General features: G+C 41.1%; 1 protein-coding gene across 1 annotated transcript in view; it reads left to right on the top strand.

The window, feature by feature from the left end:
- The window catches only part of LOC142098434 (up-regulator of cell proliferation-like), a 29,224-nt gene extending 11,624 nt beyond the window's left edge, over positions 1 to 17,600 (top strand). The window contains exon 2 of the mRNA XM_075181281.1: positions 12,877 to 17,600. Within this exon, the coding sequence (XP_075037382.1) occupies positions 12,877 to 17,600 (4,724 nt within the window). The remainder of the gene's footprint in view (positions 1 to 12,876) is intronic.
- Positions 17,601 to 19,161: the final 1,561 nt, after the last annotated feature.

Here is a 19,161-nt window from a genome sequence, read left to right as displayed (position 1 = left end):
AAACCACAGGAGTAGAAGTGGTCTGGAAACCACAGGAATCAGCAGCGCTGAATACACGAGGAAACACAGGAACACCTTCAGAGGCTCATGGGGAATGAGACTCCAAGATCAGGCCACGAGGTATGAACAGCAGGTGCTTTAAATAGGGAGTGTTGCCTGATCAGCCAATTAAGTTAAAGGAACAGGTACTGAAGGTTTTGAAAGGGCTGCGCATGCGCAGACCCTCAGGATGGTGGACGGCCACGGTTCCTAAACATACGGGAAGAAGCACTCACAGTCTGGTGAGTGACAGGTTGTGGGAAATGGTTATATTAAATGTAAATGCTATTTCATTTATTGCTGGGGCTGACTTGAGAGAGGGAAGTAGGTTTATTTATTAAATGGGAATACTATTAATTTAATGTTGGGGCTGGTTGGAGGGAAATAGGTCTATTTATTAAATGCAAGTACTATTATTTTAATGTTGCGTCTGTGGGGAGGCCTAATTATAACATGCGGGTGCTATTGATTTAATGCCGGGGATGGTTGGAGTTTTCTAAATTTCATGTACCCAATTTCTTTTCTAAATAGGGCCCCCAACATTCCAGGATCCAGACAAGCAACAACTAAAGATACCAGCAGCCACAGGTGGTGAAAATGACAAGAACAAGTAGGAGAAAGCAGGACAATCTGCCAACTGTCCTGAATCTGGTGCGGCAGTCCAGAAATTGAGTGACTGTTTCACTTAGTCAGGATTTGGTCCCACTGCAAGGAGAGTTGAAGAGTATGTCCTGTTTCACACTGTACATTCACCTAACAGTAGTGCACATAGTATTGCCTGTGTATTTGTCTAAACGATAACCATGTTTGTACCATGTACGGCGCTGCGGATACCTTGTGGCGCCTAACAAATAAACGATAATAATAATAATAATAATGTTACATCATAGGAGCCCCCATCCTTAAGTGCCCCAGCCCCCACAGAGCCTTAATCCAGCTGTGGACCAGGGTGTCAGCATGACATCCAGTACTTTGCTCAAGCCCTTTTGCTGGCAAATACATCACTGTTTTTTCAAAGCAAAAGGGCATTTTGCACTTTTATAAAACAGCCCCTGTGTTCAGTACTGTAATAAAACAATGTTATATAATCTTTTGCTATAATATGATATAAATATATACCCTATTGTAATCACCCAGGTATGTAAAGAAAAAGGTGCTGTAGGGAAAAGGAAGATATAAAATAAAATGCACTATAAAGTGAGGTTTGTTTTTAGTTGCATTATTTATTTTTGTTATTTAAGATTTATCATTTATAATAATAAAGTACCCCTGGTTAAGCAACAATAAAAAAAAAATTGTTTTTTTAACATTATAGTTTTATGCATTTTCCTGGTGCTTTGCACAACAAGGGAAGTGATCAAATTGCACTGCACCAGTGACGCCACATCAGCGTGCAACAATATCGTGTATGGAGCCCACGGCAGGTGGGCGTGTGCTTTAAATGTCAGGCCTGATTTTCAGTCCCATTCCGGCTCTGCCGAGCGAGCATGTACAGAGGGAAATAAATAATGTATTGATGCTGTCGTTTATATACTGGCAATATACTATATTCTGTTGCCAGATAACCTCATAAGTTGCTCACACCCTTTCCATGGTTTTCTTTGTGCTTTTTAAACCTTACTTATTCTAGTCCTTTATTCCACTTAGTACACATTTTACCACACTCAGAAGTCACAGTATCACCATTGTATGGACCTGTTACTATACTATTCACAGTCACAGTGCAAACATACAGCAATATCTTTTACTCACACAATACGAGTTTTCAATCAGAAGCAAGTTGTATATTTCTTACACATGATACACAGTTCAACGTGACTATTACAGAGACGAATGTCATTATTAGTATGAAGTCGGTGAGTAGGGGAGTATTTCTTAACAAGGTCGGAGATGCAGAAGGGGAAGGTGTTGTAGAGGATAATAAACAATTTGGCTTGTATACTGGAGGGAACGGGGAGCCAGTGGAGAGCATTACAAAGAAGACCAGCAGAAGAGGAACGGTGAGAGAAGAAGGTTAGTCATGACACCGCATTCAGGACAGGGGGTGACAAGCGGGCCAGAGAGGAGAATGTAGTAATCAAGGTATGAGATGATAAGAGTGAGCTATTATAATAATATATATGATACTATGTGCTGTTATTATTAATCCACTATACTACAATGCCACAAGCCTGAATCTACCACCTCATAGATGTGTTCTCACCACAGACCACAGGACTCAATGAATGCACATGCATCCATCCTATGACGCCTCTTACACAGATCCACAAGAGATGCAGGTACATTTGTGTCACATGATTCACACTGGATACACATGCATACCTGACTTGCCAGGCCCCGATACCACTGAAAGAATGTGCACACATTGGGGACATGATGTTACCCCTAACAGATGGAATGTGTGAGCAGTATGTTTATCAGATGCACATGCATCCTCATTTTAATGTTACCATTACAGAAAATGTCAATTATACAATTGCCCTGATCAATCAGGTCTCTCTAATGTATGTGCAAAATCGACCCAAACTTTAAAATTAGAGATTTTCACTGACCCCCGTGTTCTGGTTAAGGTTTAGGTTTTGGATCTGGAATAACTTCATGTTTTGGTTTTGGCAAAACCACCCTTGTGTGTTTTGGTTTTGATTTTGGATCTGTATTTTTTTTTAAAAATTCTAAAATATGCTAAAATCACATAACTTTTGCTCTTTTTTTGTTCCTACATTATTATTAACCTCAATAACACTAATTTCAAGTCATTTGCAGTCAATTTTGACCACCTCACAGGTCACGATATTATTTTCATACACTTTCACACAAAGACTGCAGCGACCTGGCTGGATGGTAAGCGACAGAGCAATGACACAAACACACGGCAGTTCCTAGCACATCTAGGACACATTGGCACACAGCAGTGGCAGAGAAGAAAAATGGTGCGAGATGGAATTGTCCTTGGATCATGAAACCAGTTATGGTTCATTTGACCGCTCCACCCGTTTTTTGGATAACTGGTAATTCTACAGCTAATACATGGCGACGAGCACTGACCCCCCCGGTATGTGTGTTTTTATCAGACCCAGAGCAATCCAGGGTGCCAGACAATGCACTAAAAAGAGCCATTGTAATTCCCAGCAAAAAGCAACTTCACCACTGAGTTTCGCATCAGCCACAATTCCCACAAAATTATAATTTAGTTAGGTACCTTTGATGAAAAGTGCAGAATACAAACACTTGATGAAAAATCAGCAAAGTGGAAGGTAATACATATACAGTCTATTTAGACAACCATGCTTACATTACTTCTACAAGCAACGTTGTTCTTTGTTAATAAAACTGTTAATAAAACCGTTCAAAATAATTAAAAATAATCCTCCAACATTCTTTGGATGTTGATAGTTGATAGTAGGATCAGGTGGAGTTACAGAAGAGGTCTCACTAATTCTGATCAATTATTTTACAGTAGACAAGACCAGATGACAAAATGTCACCTGCATCATCAATGGGTGTCAAAGATTTTTGCTAAGCACACAACAGTATATAGCACATGTAGGTAACTTTGAACACAGTGGTAGCTGAAAGGAAAAGTGGTGCAAGATGGAATTGTCCTTGGACCCTCCCACCCACCCTTATGTTGGATCTTAAAAAGGACATGCACACTTTAACAAACCAAGCACTTCAGCCACAAAAGTGTCACTCCTTGAGGCTGAAGTGCTTGGTTTGTTTGGACTCCCACAAAATAGGGTAACAATGGGCTTAAGGCACCTAAGGTAACAGTGCTGTAAATGAACTCTACTGTGGCAAGATGTTGTTGTCATCATCCTCAGCCTCATCCTCACCCTCATGAGTTTGTACATCATCCTCACACATTATTAATTAATCACCGCTGGAATCCACCATTACAGAAGTCTCAGTATTTTAAAGTAAGTGGCGGGAAAGGCCTTGCTCGTGAAACTTGTAGTTCATTTTTATGAACATCATCTTTTCCACATTTTAAGGAAGTAGCTCTCTACGCCGATCGCTGACAAGGTTCCCAAATGTGCTGAAACCTCTTTTCGAGGACACGCTGGAGGGTTGGCATCTTAGGCAGTGGAAAGCAAGTTGGTACATGGGTCTCCAAATTCCCTTTTTTTTCCTCCCATTATGTAAAGGGACTGTCTGATGTGTCTATTTCTATGCTGTCGTGAAATTCCTCCACCATCCTTTGGATGTTGATAGTAGGATCAGGTGGAGTTACGGCAGAGGTGTTACATTTTTTGGTCAATTCTTTTAGACCAGACCCGATGTCAAAATGTTGTGCTGAGTCATCAGCATCATCCCTGGGTCTCTCGGGAAAGCTACGTTTTTTTCTAGCAGCAGTTGAATGAGAAACTGAAGGAGGAGACGACGTCCTGTCACGTAAAACTTGAACTGCCAACTTGCTCACTAGGAGCTCCTTGCATCTCTTCAGATCTGGGTCATTTGGAAACAAAGAGAAGACATAGCTCTTACACCGAGGATCAAGCACAGTCACAGATAACAGATTGTCAGCTGTATGCCTCTTAGTGAAGCCAGTTATACACAGAGTAGCCTGCCTCTGACAAATGTGACATCCTTGGGTACGTGCTGCTGCTGTTCCTGCTGGTGAAGGCGAATCACCAACCCAGTGGGCTGTCACAGTCATATAATCTTTAGTTTGCCCAGTTCCGCTTGTCCACATATCTGTAGTTAAGTATACAGTGGGTAGAATGGCATTTTGTAGCCCAATAATTACATTTTTACGAACCTTCTGGTAGAGGTGAGGAATAGCTTTTCTACTGAAATGGTGTTGTGATGGAATTTGGTAACGGGGACACAAGACCTCAATTAAGTGTCTAAAACCAGCTGCATTAATAGTAAGGGTGTGCACCGGGCACTTTTAGGGTTTTGGGTTTTGGGTTCTGATTAGCTTGAGGTTTTGGGTTCTGATTTGTTTTGCCAAAACACCTGATGAAAGGTTTTGGTTCTGATTTATGGTTTTGGGTTCTGATTTATTTTTAAAAAAGCATAAAAAGTGCTAGTTTTTTGTTGGTTTTTCACTCCTACGCTATTATTAACCTCAATCATTTCCACTAATTTCCAGTGTATTTGGAACACCTCACACTTCACAATATTGTTTTTAGTCCAAATCGTTGGACCGAGGTAGCTTTCTGGACTGCGTAGTGGAGTGACCCCGGTACCTAATTTGGTAGCGGGGCCACAATAAAAAAAAACATAAACTGGTCTCAATTCCACTGCACAGCTATCTGGACTGCGTAGTGTAGTGGCCCCGGTACCCAATTTGGTACCGGGGCCACAATATAAAACCCTCAACTGGTCTGAATACCACTGCACAGATGGCGGACACCGGATGTACGTCTAACACCAACATAGCAGTTAAGGCCGCAGTTATTTTTTTTTGGAAATACAGAAAGAAAGAAAGTAGTAATAGAAATGGCAGTTCCTCTTTTTTTGAAATACAGAAAGAAAGAAAGAAAGAAAGTAGTAATAGAAATGGCAGTTCCTCTTTTTGGGAACTACATATAGAAAGAAAATATAAATAGAAATGGCAGTTCCTCTTTTTTGAACTACACAAACAATGAACGTAGTAATAGAAATGGCAGTTCCTCTTTTTTGAACTACACAAACAATGAACGTAGCAATAGAAATGGCAGTTTCTCTTTTTGGGAACTACATATAGTATTAAAGTATTAAATATAAGTGGCAGTTCCTCTTTTTGGGAACTACATATAGAATTAAAGTATTAAATAGAAGTGGCAGTTCCTCTTTTTGGGAACTACATATAGAATTAAAGTATTAAATAGAAGTGGCAGTTCCTCCTTTTGGGAACTACATATACAATTAAAGTATTAAATAGAAGTGGCAGTTCCTCGTTTTGGGAACTACATATAGAATTAAAGTATTAAATAGAAGTGGCAGTTCCTCTTTTTGGGAACTACATATAGAATTAAAGTATTAAATAGAAGTGGCAGTTCCTCTTTTTGGGAACTACATATACAATTAAAGTATTAAATAGAAGGGGCAGTTCCTCTTTTTGGGAACTACATATAGAATTAAAGTATTAAATAGAAGTGGCAGTTCCTCTTTTTGGGAACTACATATAGAATTAAAGTATTAAATAGAAGTGGCAGTTCCTCTTTTTGGGAACTACATATACAATTAAAGTATTAAATAGAAGTGGCAGTTCCTCCTTTTGGGAACTACATATACAATTAAAGTATTAAATACTGTGGCTGAAGTGATTGTTTTGTTTGGGCCCCCACACAAACAAAGCTATTCATCTCTCCCTGTACAAACTAAACTGGCTCTACTGAGGCAAGATGTCGTCCTCATCCTCATCCTCTGATTCCTGGCCCCCTTCAGTGTGTACTTCCTCATCCTCACACATTATCAATTCGTCCCCGCTGGACTCCACAACCACAGGTCCCTCTGTATTATCTGGAGGGCACTGCTGTGCTTGATTGAGGACTTGATAATTCATTTTTATGAACATCATTTTTTCAACGTTCTGAGGAAGCAACCTCCTTCGCCGCTCACTGACCAGGTTCCCCGCTGCACTAAAAACTCTTTCGGAGTAAACACTGGAGGGGGGACAACTCAGGTAAAATAGAGCCAGTTTGTTCAGGGGCTTCCAAGCCGGCTTTTTTTTTCCTGCCAGTAACAATATGGACTGTCTGACATGTCTATTTTGATGGTGTCAGCAAAGTAATCCTCTACCATTTTTTCAATTGTGACAGCATCAAATGCAGCGAGAGTAGACATGTCTGCAATGGTTGGCAGGTCCTTCAGTCCGGACCAGATGTTCTCAGCATCCCCGCCAGCGGGTCTTTGAGGAAAACTGAGCTTTTTCTTCGCAGCCACAAGTGTGGAAGAAACTGATGGAGGAGCTCGTGGCATGTCACGGTCCTCTTCAGAGGACAATTTCCTGACCAGCAGGTCTTTGCAGCGCTGTAGACTTGTGTCCGCCGGAAACAGAGACACAACATATGCTTTAAACCAAGGATCCAGCACAGTGGCCAGAATGTATTCCTCTGACTTTAAAAGAGTGACCACCCTCGGATCCTGGCAAAGCGTACGAAGGGCTTCATCAACAAGAGCTGCATGCTTTGTTGAATCACAATGGTTTACCAGCTCCTCCCTCACTTTCTCCAGCTGCTTCTGCAACAGCCTGATCAGGGGAATCACCTGACTCAAGCTTGCAGTGTCGGAACTGACTTCTTGTGTGGCAAGTTCAAACGGCTGCAGAACCTTGCACAACACGGAAATCAGTCTCCAGTGCGCTTGACTCAGGCGCATCCCTACTCCTTTTCCTATGTTGTAGGTGGCTGTATAGGCTTGAATGGCCTTTTGCTGCTCCTCCATCCTCTGCAGCATATAGAGGGTGGAATTCCAGCGCGTCACAACCTCTTGTTTGAGGTGATGGCAGGGCAGGTTCAGACTTTTTTGATGTATCTCGAGTCTGCGGTAGGCACTGGCAGAATGCCTAAAGTGTCCAGCAATTTTGCGGGCCACCGCAAGCATCTCCTGCACACCCTGTCAATCTTCAGGTAATGCTGCACCACCAAATTAACGGTGTGGGCAAAACATGGGACGTGCTGGAAATTGCCCATATGTAATGCCCGCACAATGTTACTGGCGTTGTCTGACACCACAAATCCCCAGGAGAGTCTAAGTGGGGTAAGACACTGTGAGATGATTTCCCTCAGTTTCTCTAAGAGGTTGTCAGCGTTGTGCCTCTTATTAGAACCTGTGATACACAATGTTGCCTGCCTTGGCACGAGCAGCCATTGTGGAGATGCTGCTACTGATGCAGCTGCTGCTGTTGCTGCGGAAGGCGATGCATCTACCCAGTGGGCTGTCACAGTCATATAGTCCTTCGTTTGCCCTGAACCACTTGTCCACATGTCCGTGGTTAAGTGGACAGTGGGTACAACTGCATTTTTTAGAGCACTGAGGACACTTGATCGTACTTCTCTGTACATCTTTGGTATCGCCTGCCTAGTGAAGTGGAATCTTGATGGGATTTGGTACTGGGGACACAATACCTCCATCAACCGTCTAAATCCCACTCCACTGATGGTGGACACCGGACGCACGTCTAACATCAACATTGCTGTTATTGACGCAGTTATCCGCTTTGCCATAGGATGACTAGTGTCGTACTTGGTGCTCATGGCAAACGATTGTTGGACGGTCAACTGTTTGGTGAAAGACGTAGCGTTCTTGCGACTTCCCCTCTGGGAAGATGACCGACTACCAGCAGCAACAGCAGCAGCGGCAGTAGTAGGCGTACCGCTGCAGGATTACTCAGATGAATCCCGTATTGAAGAGGACTCATTCTGGCTGGTGACATGGCCTGCAGGACTAAATCTGATGGAGATGGTGGAGGAAGTTGACGAGGAGGGTGTTGATGGTGTGTATCCAACAGGACCAAGGGATTTAGGTGTCCCTGGACTGCTGACGGTCCTAGCCCTAGTTCCTGAACTAATCACTGAACTATGAAGGTTATTCAGGTGATGTATAAGGGAGGATGTCCCTAGGTGGCCAAGATCCTTACCCCTGCTTATTTGAGCTTTACATAAGCTACATATGGCCATACATTTGTTATCCGGATTGGGGTAAAAATAACTCCAGACAGAAGAGGTGCATTTCTTGGTCTTCTGACCAGGCATGACGATGGGCTTTTTCATCCCATGGACATCCACTTTTTTTCCGACTGGTGCCTCATTTAAAATAACCACATCAGTATCCTCCTCATCAAGTTCCTCCACAACGCCAGCTACATCAATAGCCTCCTTGACACCTTGATTATCCAAATCTGGATCTACACTGTGGGTCATCCTTCCAGCATATGCAGAGGGTGTGCTGCAAATGGTGGATGGAGTCACCTCTTCCCGTACAGTGATGGGAAGGTCAGGCTTCGCAACCACCAACACCCTTGGACTCGCCTTGGGGATTTGTGATGTCATCTGTTTAGAAGGCAGAGTTGTTTGCTGTGTTGTTGATGACAGCATAACTCTTTTACATTTTTTGGAGGGGGGAGGAGGAGGGCTTAGATCCTTGGGTGAAGCTGAACCACTAGTTCTGAACACGGGCCAGGGCCTAAGCCGTTCCTTGCCACTCCGTGTCGTAAAGGGCATATTGGCAAGTTTACGTTTCTCCTCAGATGTTTTCAATTTTCTTTTTTTACTAATTGTAGTGAACTTTTGCTTTTTGGATTTTACATGCCCTGTACTAGGAGATTGGGCATCGGCCTTGGCAGACGACGCTGATGGCATTTCATCGTCTATGTCATGACTAGTGGCAGCAGCTTCAGCATTAGGAGGAAGTGGGTCTTGGTCTTTCCCTACTTTATCCCCCAAATTTTGGTACTCCATTATATGCAGCACACGTTGTATTACAGTACTATTTTTTAAATGCTGCAAGAAAAGTGAACAATTTTTAATAGATTGCAGTATTAATGTTAATGGACTGGAATAATTTTTTCTAGACTTTTTAGAATATTTTTTTATATTTTTTTAAAAGGATTTTTGTCGAATTATAATTTTTTTGGAAGATTTTTTAATACTTTTAAAATAAATATGCACTTAGCAGAACAAAGCACAGGACAAAACGCACTGCTGGACTCAGCAAGGACAGAGCACTGGACTGATGCACCACTGGACTCAGCAAGGACAGAGCACTGGACTGATGCACCACTGGACTCAGCAAGGACAGAGCACTGGACTGATGCACCACTGGACTCAGCAAGGACAGAGCACTGGACTGATGCACCACTGGACTCAGCAAGGACTTTTTTTTTTATATTAATTTAAAAGGAGTTTTGTAGAATTTTTCTTTTTTTTTCTTTTTATGGAAGAATTTTTAATACTTGTGAAATAAATATGCACTTAGCAGAACAAAGCACAGGACAAAACGCACCACTGGACTCAGTAAGGACAGAGCACTAGACTGATGCACCACTGGACTCAGCAAGGACAGAACACTGGACTGATGCACCACTGGACTCAGCAGGACAGAGCACTGGCAAAAGCACCACTGGACTCAGCAGGACAGAGCACAGCACAGCACGACAAATAGCAGGACAGAGGACCACCTAACACACCCTCCCTCTTCCCTGATCAATGCCCGAGTGAAGATGTCGGCGGCAAGCGGGAAATTTAAAGAATCCGAGTATCGCGAGATCCGACAGCGGGATTATGACTCAGAGCCTCGTTTTAAGTTTCGGAATCGGCGGGAATACCCGGAGAGTGCTCGGATCTAACTCGGATCCGCAATGTTCGGGGGGGTTCGGATTGCCAGAATCCGAGTGCGCTCATCCCTAATTAATAGTGGATATTGGATGCAGATCTAATACTAGCATAGTTGCCATGACGTCTTTAATCCGCTTTGCAACTGGGTGACAGCTTTCATACATGCTTCCTCTTACAAAGGATTGTTTAACATTTAATTGTTGTAAACTACTAATAGTCTTAACGCTCAAGAATTCTTCTGAAAGATCCAGGATAGTGGAGGAGTCATCTAGCCTTAGTAACTTGGATGCAGGACAAACTCCGATCGCTACTGAGGATATTGATGAGGACGGTGTTGTGGGATTAGATTGCCTAGATTGCAGGCATCGGGATGTAGGTGAGAGAAGGGACCTAGCTGATGATGGGCTGCTTGTTGTTATTTTTTAGCATAACTTTCTGATTTTCCCAACAGCTTGCCATGAACTCGCTTCAAATGGCTTAACATGGATGAGGTTACTAGATGGTTAAGGTCCCTATCTCTACTGACTGTGGCTTTACAAAGACTACAAATGGCTAGACAACTGTGGTCAGGATTTGGGTAAAAATAATTCCAAACATAAGAGGTGGATTTTTTGGTCTTATGTCCAGGCATGACAATGGCCTTCTTCTTATCACATGCAAGAACTGCTTTCACCGGTGCAGAACTTACACAAACAACATCATCCTCATCAACATCCTCATTAGCTCCCTCATTGACTACACAAATATCCCCCTCATCCTGTTGCAAATCCAAAGTGGCATCCTCAATTGGTGTATCACTGGCTACACTTGAGCTGTTCAGGCACACATCAGCAGAACTGCTGAAAGGGGCCTTCTTTATGGGTACACTATCAGAATGGTCAAGATTACACATAGCACTCGTGGATAGACTCTCCGCAGGGATTTGTGTCATTTCTGAATCTGAACATACATTTTCCTCTAATGACTTACTGTTTTCTTCCATCTCGGCTTTTACACATAAAAGTATTTAGACACCACTTTTGGAGTTTGAATGACAAGGTCTTGCTTGGTCATGACTGACCTCACAAGAAGATGCCTCAGTCAAAGTTGCAGTGCTAGCACTCATAGAGAAAGGCGAAGGCCTCATTCTTTCCTTGTCACTGCGTGTGTAGAATGGCATGTTGGCAATTTTTCTTTCCTGCAGATAACTTTGCCTGGATTACAGGTCTTTTTTTCTTGACCAAGGTGAAAGGAGTTTTTAACATTTTAGTTTTCTTGACTTACAAACAATATGTACTTTAACATAGGCTTTACCAGATGACTTAGAGGGATTACTGTCATCATGAATGGTGCCAGCAGCTGCTTGGTGCTCCTGCTCTTCTGTGTACTGTTGTGAATCCATTTTGATAACACCGTACAATTTGACTGCAAATTCAGAAGACCAAGCCTGTCAGCTCTAGTATTTGTATTTCAGCAATGACATTTAGCAATGGAGCAATGGAGCTCTCCTCTTTGTATGTTACCTATATAAGACTGTAAATTATGGGACTGCAGATTTAGAAGACCAAGCCTGCCAGACCTATTATTAATTCTATTTCAGCAATTACAATTAGCAATAGAGCTCTCCTGAATGTCACTGTAGACTTTGAAGAACACTGCCACCCCCTCCTCTTTCTATTCTACCTATGACGCTGCCCAACTGCTCTACAGACTGTGCTATCCCTTCTGTGTCCCATTGTGAAATTGTGCTAGATCGCAGTGGAGGGCGGTACTAATAGAACCCAAAACTGCGAGATCCGACGATGTAACGATGACGTTTTGCCTCCTTTTCAATTCTGAAAGCGCGCAAAGGTACCGGAGCCTCCTTGGTTCGGTACTTAGATCTGCTATGTTCGGGTGCATTCGGTTCTCGGGAACCGACACTGAGCATCTCTATTTAAAATACATCTAATAGTTTGATTCTCACTAAACCAATGAGGAAGCCACTAATGGCGCCAAAATACGTTCGGTACCAAAACTGCCAGACAAATAAATGCTATTTGCAATATACATTTCTACAGAGTGTGATATCTTGTTCAGGATTAATCCTTAAGTCTTTAGGGAAAGTGTTAAACTGTAAAGAATTAAATTTCCTTCAAAATTGTACTTATCTGACATCCAGCATTGATGAGGATCAGGAGTCCTGCCATGTCCTCTGAGTTCCTGTCCCCGATTTTCTGCACTCTACAACATGCAGGGTGTTGTCTGGCTACAACATTTCTGCCTTTCTGAAAAAAATAATATAGTTGGCAGAGGCAGAACCTAGCATAGCCCTCTGCAACAAGTCAATGCTGGAACCCAGGTAAGTACAATTTCAGGTGGAGATTTTGCCTGTTATAGTCTAACCAGAACTCCATATATAAAATACTTAGGCTTTGAATCAGTATACATAAGAAATTTTTTAGCAGTTATTTATACTATAGTTGGAAATAAAGAGGTCCATTTATACATGTAATAATTATACTAATATAAACTAATTATATACATTTATTATTTGAAAGTGTGTTTAATGACAATGTTAATGTACTGTAACACTGTTATTTTCATTTCACAGACAAAGTGCAGACATTTCACAGACTTCTGCATAATGTAAAGTTACAGCAACCAACTGTATCAAAACTGACCCTAAGGGATGTTCTAGAGATCGGGTCAGAGAATCTGGATGATGTTCAGCCTCAGGATATAACAGATATTCCATGGCACTTTCTAAGGAAGCTCATGGCCCTGAACAGAACTGCACTAAACACTCAGTTTGAAAAACTTTCACCTAACTTGGATCCAACTGAAAATGAAGAAGATTTTGATTTATCAGTGATTGCTACAGAGAATGATTCAACTCCCAGTATTCACCCTCTGGATGTTGTGTGCGCTGTCCTGCATTGTTCAGAATGTTTTCTACAACAAGAGATTGTATCAAAAATGTCCATGTGCCAGTTTGCTGTCCCTCTGGTGCTCCCTGCTGGTGATGGCACAGAATGCACCTTCATGCTGTGGGCAATGAGGGATATTGTGAAGAGATGGAGACCTCAATCATTAGCTGACAGTAAAGGGTTCAATGAAGAAAATGTTGTGACCATTCCCATGCCGATCTTCTCATTTGTAAAATTAGGAAAAAGCAAACTATCCAAATCTAAAATCCTAAATCAAGTCCTTAATCCAGCTCAACAACATCATGATTTCTTCATACATGACAATATGGAGGGAGGAAATACTGAGAGGAAAATATCAGATGGACTTGTGGAGATTTCCTGGTATTTTCCTTGTGGTCAGTCTGATGTTTTCCCAGAGCCCATTGCAGTGACCAATCTACGTGGAGACCTGGAGTCCAGCTGGGAACAGTTCATGTTTCTGACACGAGTCTCATCAGCTGTGTTTATATTTATTGAGAGTATTTGTGAGAGAGAATTCAGAATGTTATCAACCTGCAGTAACTCCGACACACAGTATTATTTCATTGTTACTCCAAGTCCTGGGAAACAAGTAACCACAGAGACTGAGAAGCATATCAAAAATTTAACTTCAAAGCTAAGTTTAAAAAGAAAAAATATTATTTTAAAAGGCAGCACAGCTAATGATGCAGCATTTGTGAGAAAAATACAAAACACCATTCAGAGTCTTTCAAATAATTGTCTAACAAAAAGAAGTTTGGTTAGTATTATAGATGAAATCCAAGGAGATTACATCTGTGTAGATGAGAACACGTCTACATGTCAGAATGCAAAGGAACATGCCAGGAACATTACCTCTGTAATACACAATGTGGAAGAGTATAAGAAAGAAACTCTGACATTACAGGGAGATCTGTGGAAACAATTGTCAAAAATAGAGAAAGAACTTTGCAGAATGAAAAAACAAGGAGGGAAAAATGCACAAGATTATCAAAGTGAGCTCATACAGCAACATCATTCCCTACACCAGGAACAATACAATCACAGCCTTTCTACTGGTATATCATTGTTTATTAATGCAGTCACCCAATTGTCTCAGGTGGAAAAATATTATTTTTTTAAATTGATGAAATTCGGGCTGAATTCAATTACAAGAAATAATATTTGTGTATTGCTGTCTGAATACAAGGAAAAATGTAACAATAAATCAAATAATCCAGAAGAACTAAAACAACTAGATCAGAAAATCTCTGACAGCTCTTTAGGAATTGAACATTTCCTACGTGAGCTGGGGCAGGTTTATGAGGCTGAATGTTCAATGGTTAATGAGAATGTAATTGCTGAAGCAAAAATACAATTTACAAAACTTCCAGGAATAGCTGCTGATCTCCTGCTGGATGGGTTCCCATTGGAGCTGATTGATGGAGACGCCTCCAACATCCCCCTGCAGTGGATAACTGATGTCCTGACTGAGCTGGACAACAAGACAGGAGGACACTGCAGGATGAGAGTAATAACTGTGCTGGGAGTGCAGAGTACGGGGAAATCCACCCTTCTGAACACCATGTTTGGTTTACAGTTCCCTGTGGCCAGTGGACGATGTACACGAGGAGCCTTCATGACTCTTATTAAAGTGAAAGAGACCTTCCAGGAGGAGCTGGGCTGTGACTTTATTCTGGTGATTGACACTGAAGGGTTGAAAGCTCCTGAGTTGGCTTCTCTGGAGGACAGTTATGAACATGACAATGAATTGGCAACTTTAGTGGTTGGTCTGAGTGATATCACCATAGTCAACATGGCCATGGAACATTCATCTGAAATGAAAGATATTTTACAGATCGTGACCCATGCATTTCTTAGGATGAAAGAAATTGGGAAGAAACCCAACTGTCAATTTGTGCATCTGAATGTGAGCGATGTGTCCGCTCATCAAAATAACATGAGAGATAGGAAGAAACTTCTGGAGCAATTAAATGAAATGACAAAAATTGCTGCAGAAATGGAGAAGATAAGTGGAATTACAGCTTTCAGTGATGTGATAGACTATGACCTAGAGAGACACACTTGGTACATTCCTGGTCTGTGGCAGGGGGTCCCACCAATGGCTTCGGTAAATTTTGGTTACAGTGTAAATGTTTATGAACTAAAAAGGTATATATTTAAATGCTTAAAATCACAGAACTCTGAGAACAGACAATGTCACATTCCTCAGTTTATTGAATGGATAAAGAGTTTGTGGAAATCAGTTAAACACGAGAAGTTTATCTTCAGCTTTAGGAACAGTCTGGTAGCTGAAGCTTATAATAAACTGGCTGCACAATACTCTCGGTGGGAATGCGAGTTCACCAAGAAGGTCCACAGCTGGGTGATCAGCACAGAGACTGATATTAGAAATCAATCTGCCAATAGCCTTGATACAGAAACTTGTGCCCAGGATAAGAATGATCTCCAACAGCTGCTACTTGAAGAAGAAAAGAAAATGCTGGAACAACTAAAAAGATACTATGAGAATAAATCTGATAATGTCCATCTTATAGAACAATACAGAGAAGATTTTTGCATGAGTATAAACTTCTTAAAAAAAGAACAACAAAGTAATGCGCTCAGTAAGCTCAATGAAGCTGTTTCTATTCAGAAAGGAAAGGTCAAGATACAGAATATCCAGAACACATTTCGGAAGCTGATTGAAGAAAAAATTACTGATCTCCTGAAATGCTGCAGAGAGAGTAACTGTGAGCTGGGTGACAAGGAGGTGAAACAAGAATTTGAAGCTATGTGGAATAAAACACTATCTGATTTATCGATGGAGGGATTAACAAAACGTAACATCGGTCAGACAATGCTTCATCTGCTGAGAAATGAGATGAGTGTAAAAGGTAGTGGCATAAATGAAACTATAACTAATGTGAGGAGTTTTGATGATTATAGACACAGAGAATTTAATATGGATAAAAAGTACATTGATGTCGGTTGGTTTAATCTAAAACGTAATAAATTATATACTAGTCAAGAAAACTATGATAAGGTAGCAGATCTTGCTGCATGTTTGATAGATATAGGTGATACATATGTCACAGAGAAAGTAAAATCCCCAGAAGATTATAATGACACTTACTGCCAGGAATTACTGCACATGATCAATGATAAACTGGAGGAAGAAAACCATAAGAAGGTTCATTTCACATCACAGTTTGAGCTGGACCTCAAGCTCCTCATCTTTGGAAGAGCATCTCAGAAATTTCAGAAGATGCATGATACGTTTATCCAAGAAAATGACCCAAAAATCTGCTTAGAAAAGTTAAAACCTAAATATTTATCTACATTTGAGAGTATATTGGACGAGAAAGATGATTGTCAGAACAGAGCCAAAGCATTCTGTGAGCTGTGCCTGAAACCAGCATTATCTGAGTATATTCTGAGGCATCTCGGGAAGGAAATCATTGATGAGATAATAAAGGATACTGATAAAACCACATTTAGCAGCAGAAGTAATTTCCAGATAACTGTGCTGGAGGATCTACTAAAGGAAAACAAATTCCAAAGCTACGTACAATACATTAAAGCATATGAGAGCTTTTTGGAAGACTGGATAACTAATTACATTATAAGAAAATACCAGAGTCCTCCAGCTCTAAATACTTTACAAGAGAAGATTTTAAGGGAGATAACTGAAAAAATCAAACATGTCCTTACCAACGAAACATCTTTAAATATATCCAGCATTTCAGCTTTTTTAAATCAGTTTTGTGAACTATTCAGGAGAGAATTAGTAATCTCACAGAATGAGATACAAATGATCACTTTCCATAACACTGCAAATGCTGAGCAGTTCCCTGAGGTCATTCTCTCATATCTCCCCTACATAAAAAAAGAAATTCTGTCAGTGCCTGAATCATTAGTCATTGAGTGTGTACTTTCCACTGTCACATTGAAGCCTCAGGATGAACTGCTGAAGAAGGTCATGGGATGTAGACAGCAGTGTCCATTCTGTAGAGTTCCCTGTGACAATGAAGGGGGAAATCATAGGAATCATTCTGCATTTATCCACAGACCTAAGGGATTGGGAAATTACACATGGTCTCACAATAATGAATTGGTCACTGACATATGTTCTACTGCTGTTATATCAAGTGATAAATTTAAAAATTTAGAGACAAAAGGAAAGTGGCACCCATACAAAGAGTATCGCACATATTACCCAGATTGGGACATCCGACCTGACCCCAACAGCAAGTCCTCTGATTACTGGAAATACATTTTTGTGCAGTTTAATCAGGAATTTGCTGATGAATATAAGGTTAAGCCATCTGACCTCCCAGGAGACTGGAAGAAAATAACAAAAGAACAAGCTTCAGCAAGTCTAAAGGAAGCATTTAATATTAAGGGGTAGATTTACTAAGCAGTTGATTAGTATGCGGTTTCAACACCTTGGATGCATTTTTTAGATCCAAACCGCAGGATTTATGATTATTAGTTTGGAGGATGAAAAACCATTCAATGTATGTCAGTTTGCAAACCCTTAAACTACTCTGTGTCGGGCTCAGTCCTCTAGGGGCCCCCTCACCTACAGAGTACCAGCCCAATGCTGATTAGCACTGAGCTCCTCCTAGTTCCCCTGTCTGTTGGGTACCAGGGATAAAGCATCAAGATATATTTACAGCACTTGTGGCACTAAAGTGTCAGCATTCACTGACAGTCCCTGTGTGTTACTGCACCCTGGTGCCAGGTAATATTTGTCTTCTCCAAACTTAGGACAGTTTTTTTTCTCTTTTTTTTTAATTAACCTGGCATTAATTAAATAAAATTAGCTTTTTTTATCAGTTAATCAACTGAGCCCAGTTCTACTCAGGAAAAAAGTCAAAAGCAAGCTCAGGAGCAGAAATTGAAAGGTTGATGACTCGGGGGTAATATTGATCAAGTGTTACCAAATTGCCCTGCGATACAAGTGGTTTATAAATAATGTAGATTTCCTTTACATTTATACGCATATAATGCAAATCTTTACAGTAACTTTTGCAATATAATAACAAATGGTTTTAATTTCAATTCGATCTGCACACGCATAAGTGTTAATAAAATTGTTGTACTCTTATATACATATAGGTCAATTCTTGTATTCTTGTATTAATATACACAGCAGATTTTATTATTTATTATTATCTATCCATTGCATTTTATCCTGTTTGGACATAGGATAGTACTATATCACACCTATTCTGGGACACTCACAAGTCAATGAGCGCATAGATATTTTGGCTTATTCTTTTCATTTGGGCCACTGGTTTCCATCTGTTAATGAAGAATATCATTCAATCTTCACATCTCAATAATTCCCCATCAATATCTCTCCATCTAATCTCCAACTGGATCTGTTCCAGGCCATAAGTTTGCAAATCTTTCGTATTACTGTTATGTTTTTTTAAAAAATGTCATACAGTACTTGTAATTGGTTTATGCTTGACAATATCCCGTGCCACCATTCTGATATTTCCTACACAGTGGCGGGCTAGCCCGGGGGGCAGGGGGGCAGCGGCCCTCCGGGCCGCTCGGTCAGAATGCTACTCGGGCCGGGGGGGTAGGTTGGCCGGCCGCCCCCCCGGTTGCAAAATTCAACAATTACCCCCACGGACGCATCTGATGACATCAGATGCGGCAGCATCAGCGCAGAGGCGGCTACATCACATGACAGGGGATGCCGCCGTGTCATCGATGACGCGGCCGCATCCCCTGTGATGCGGCCACCTGTCTGCCCCCTGGCCACGCCTCTCCCAGCCCGCGCCTGTTCCTACATGTTCTAAAATACGTTGTTTGAGCAATCTATTGGTATTTTCAATGAAGACTTTGTAATATACAGGAAAATAGAAAAAAAGAAATTCTGATATTGGAGGCTCTACTATATATACATATTACACTTTAATATGTAAATCAGTATCTATATCTAAAAAACACAT

Source organism: Mixophyes fleayi, chromosome 7 (assembly GCF_038048845.1).
Source record: "Mixophyes fleayi isolate aMixFle1 chromosome 7, aMixFle1.hap1, whole genome shotgun sequence".
In the NCBI taxonomy this organism is placed as follows: domain Eukaryota; kingdom Metazoa; phylum Chordata; class Amphibia; order Anura; family Limnodynastidae; genus Mixophyes; species Mixophyes fleayi.
The sequence above is the reverse complement of the archived record's forward strand: the minus strand, read 5'-3'. Positions and strand labels throughout refer to the sequence as shown.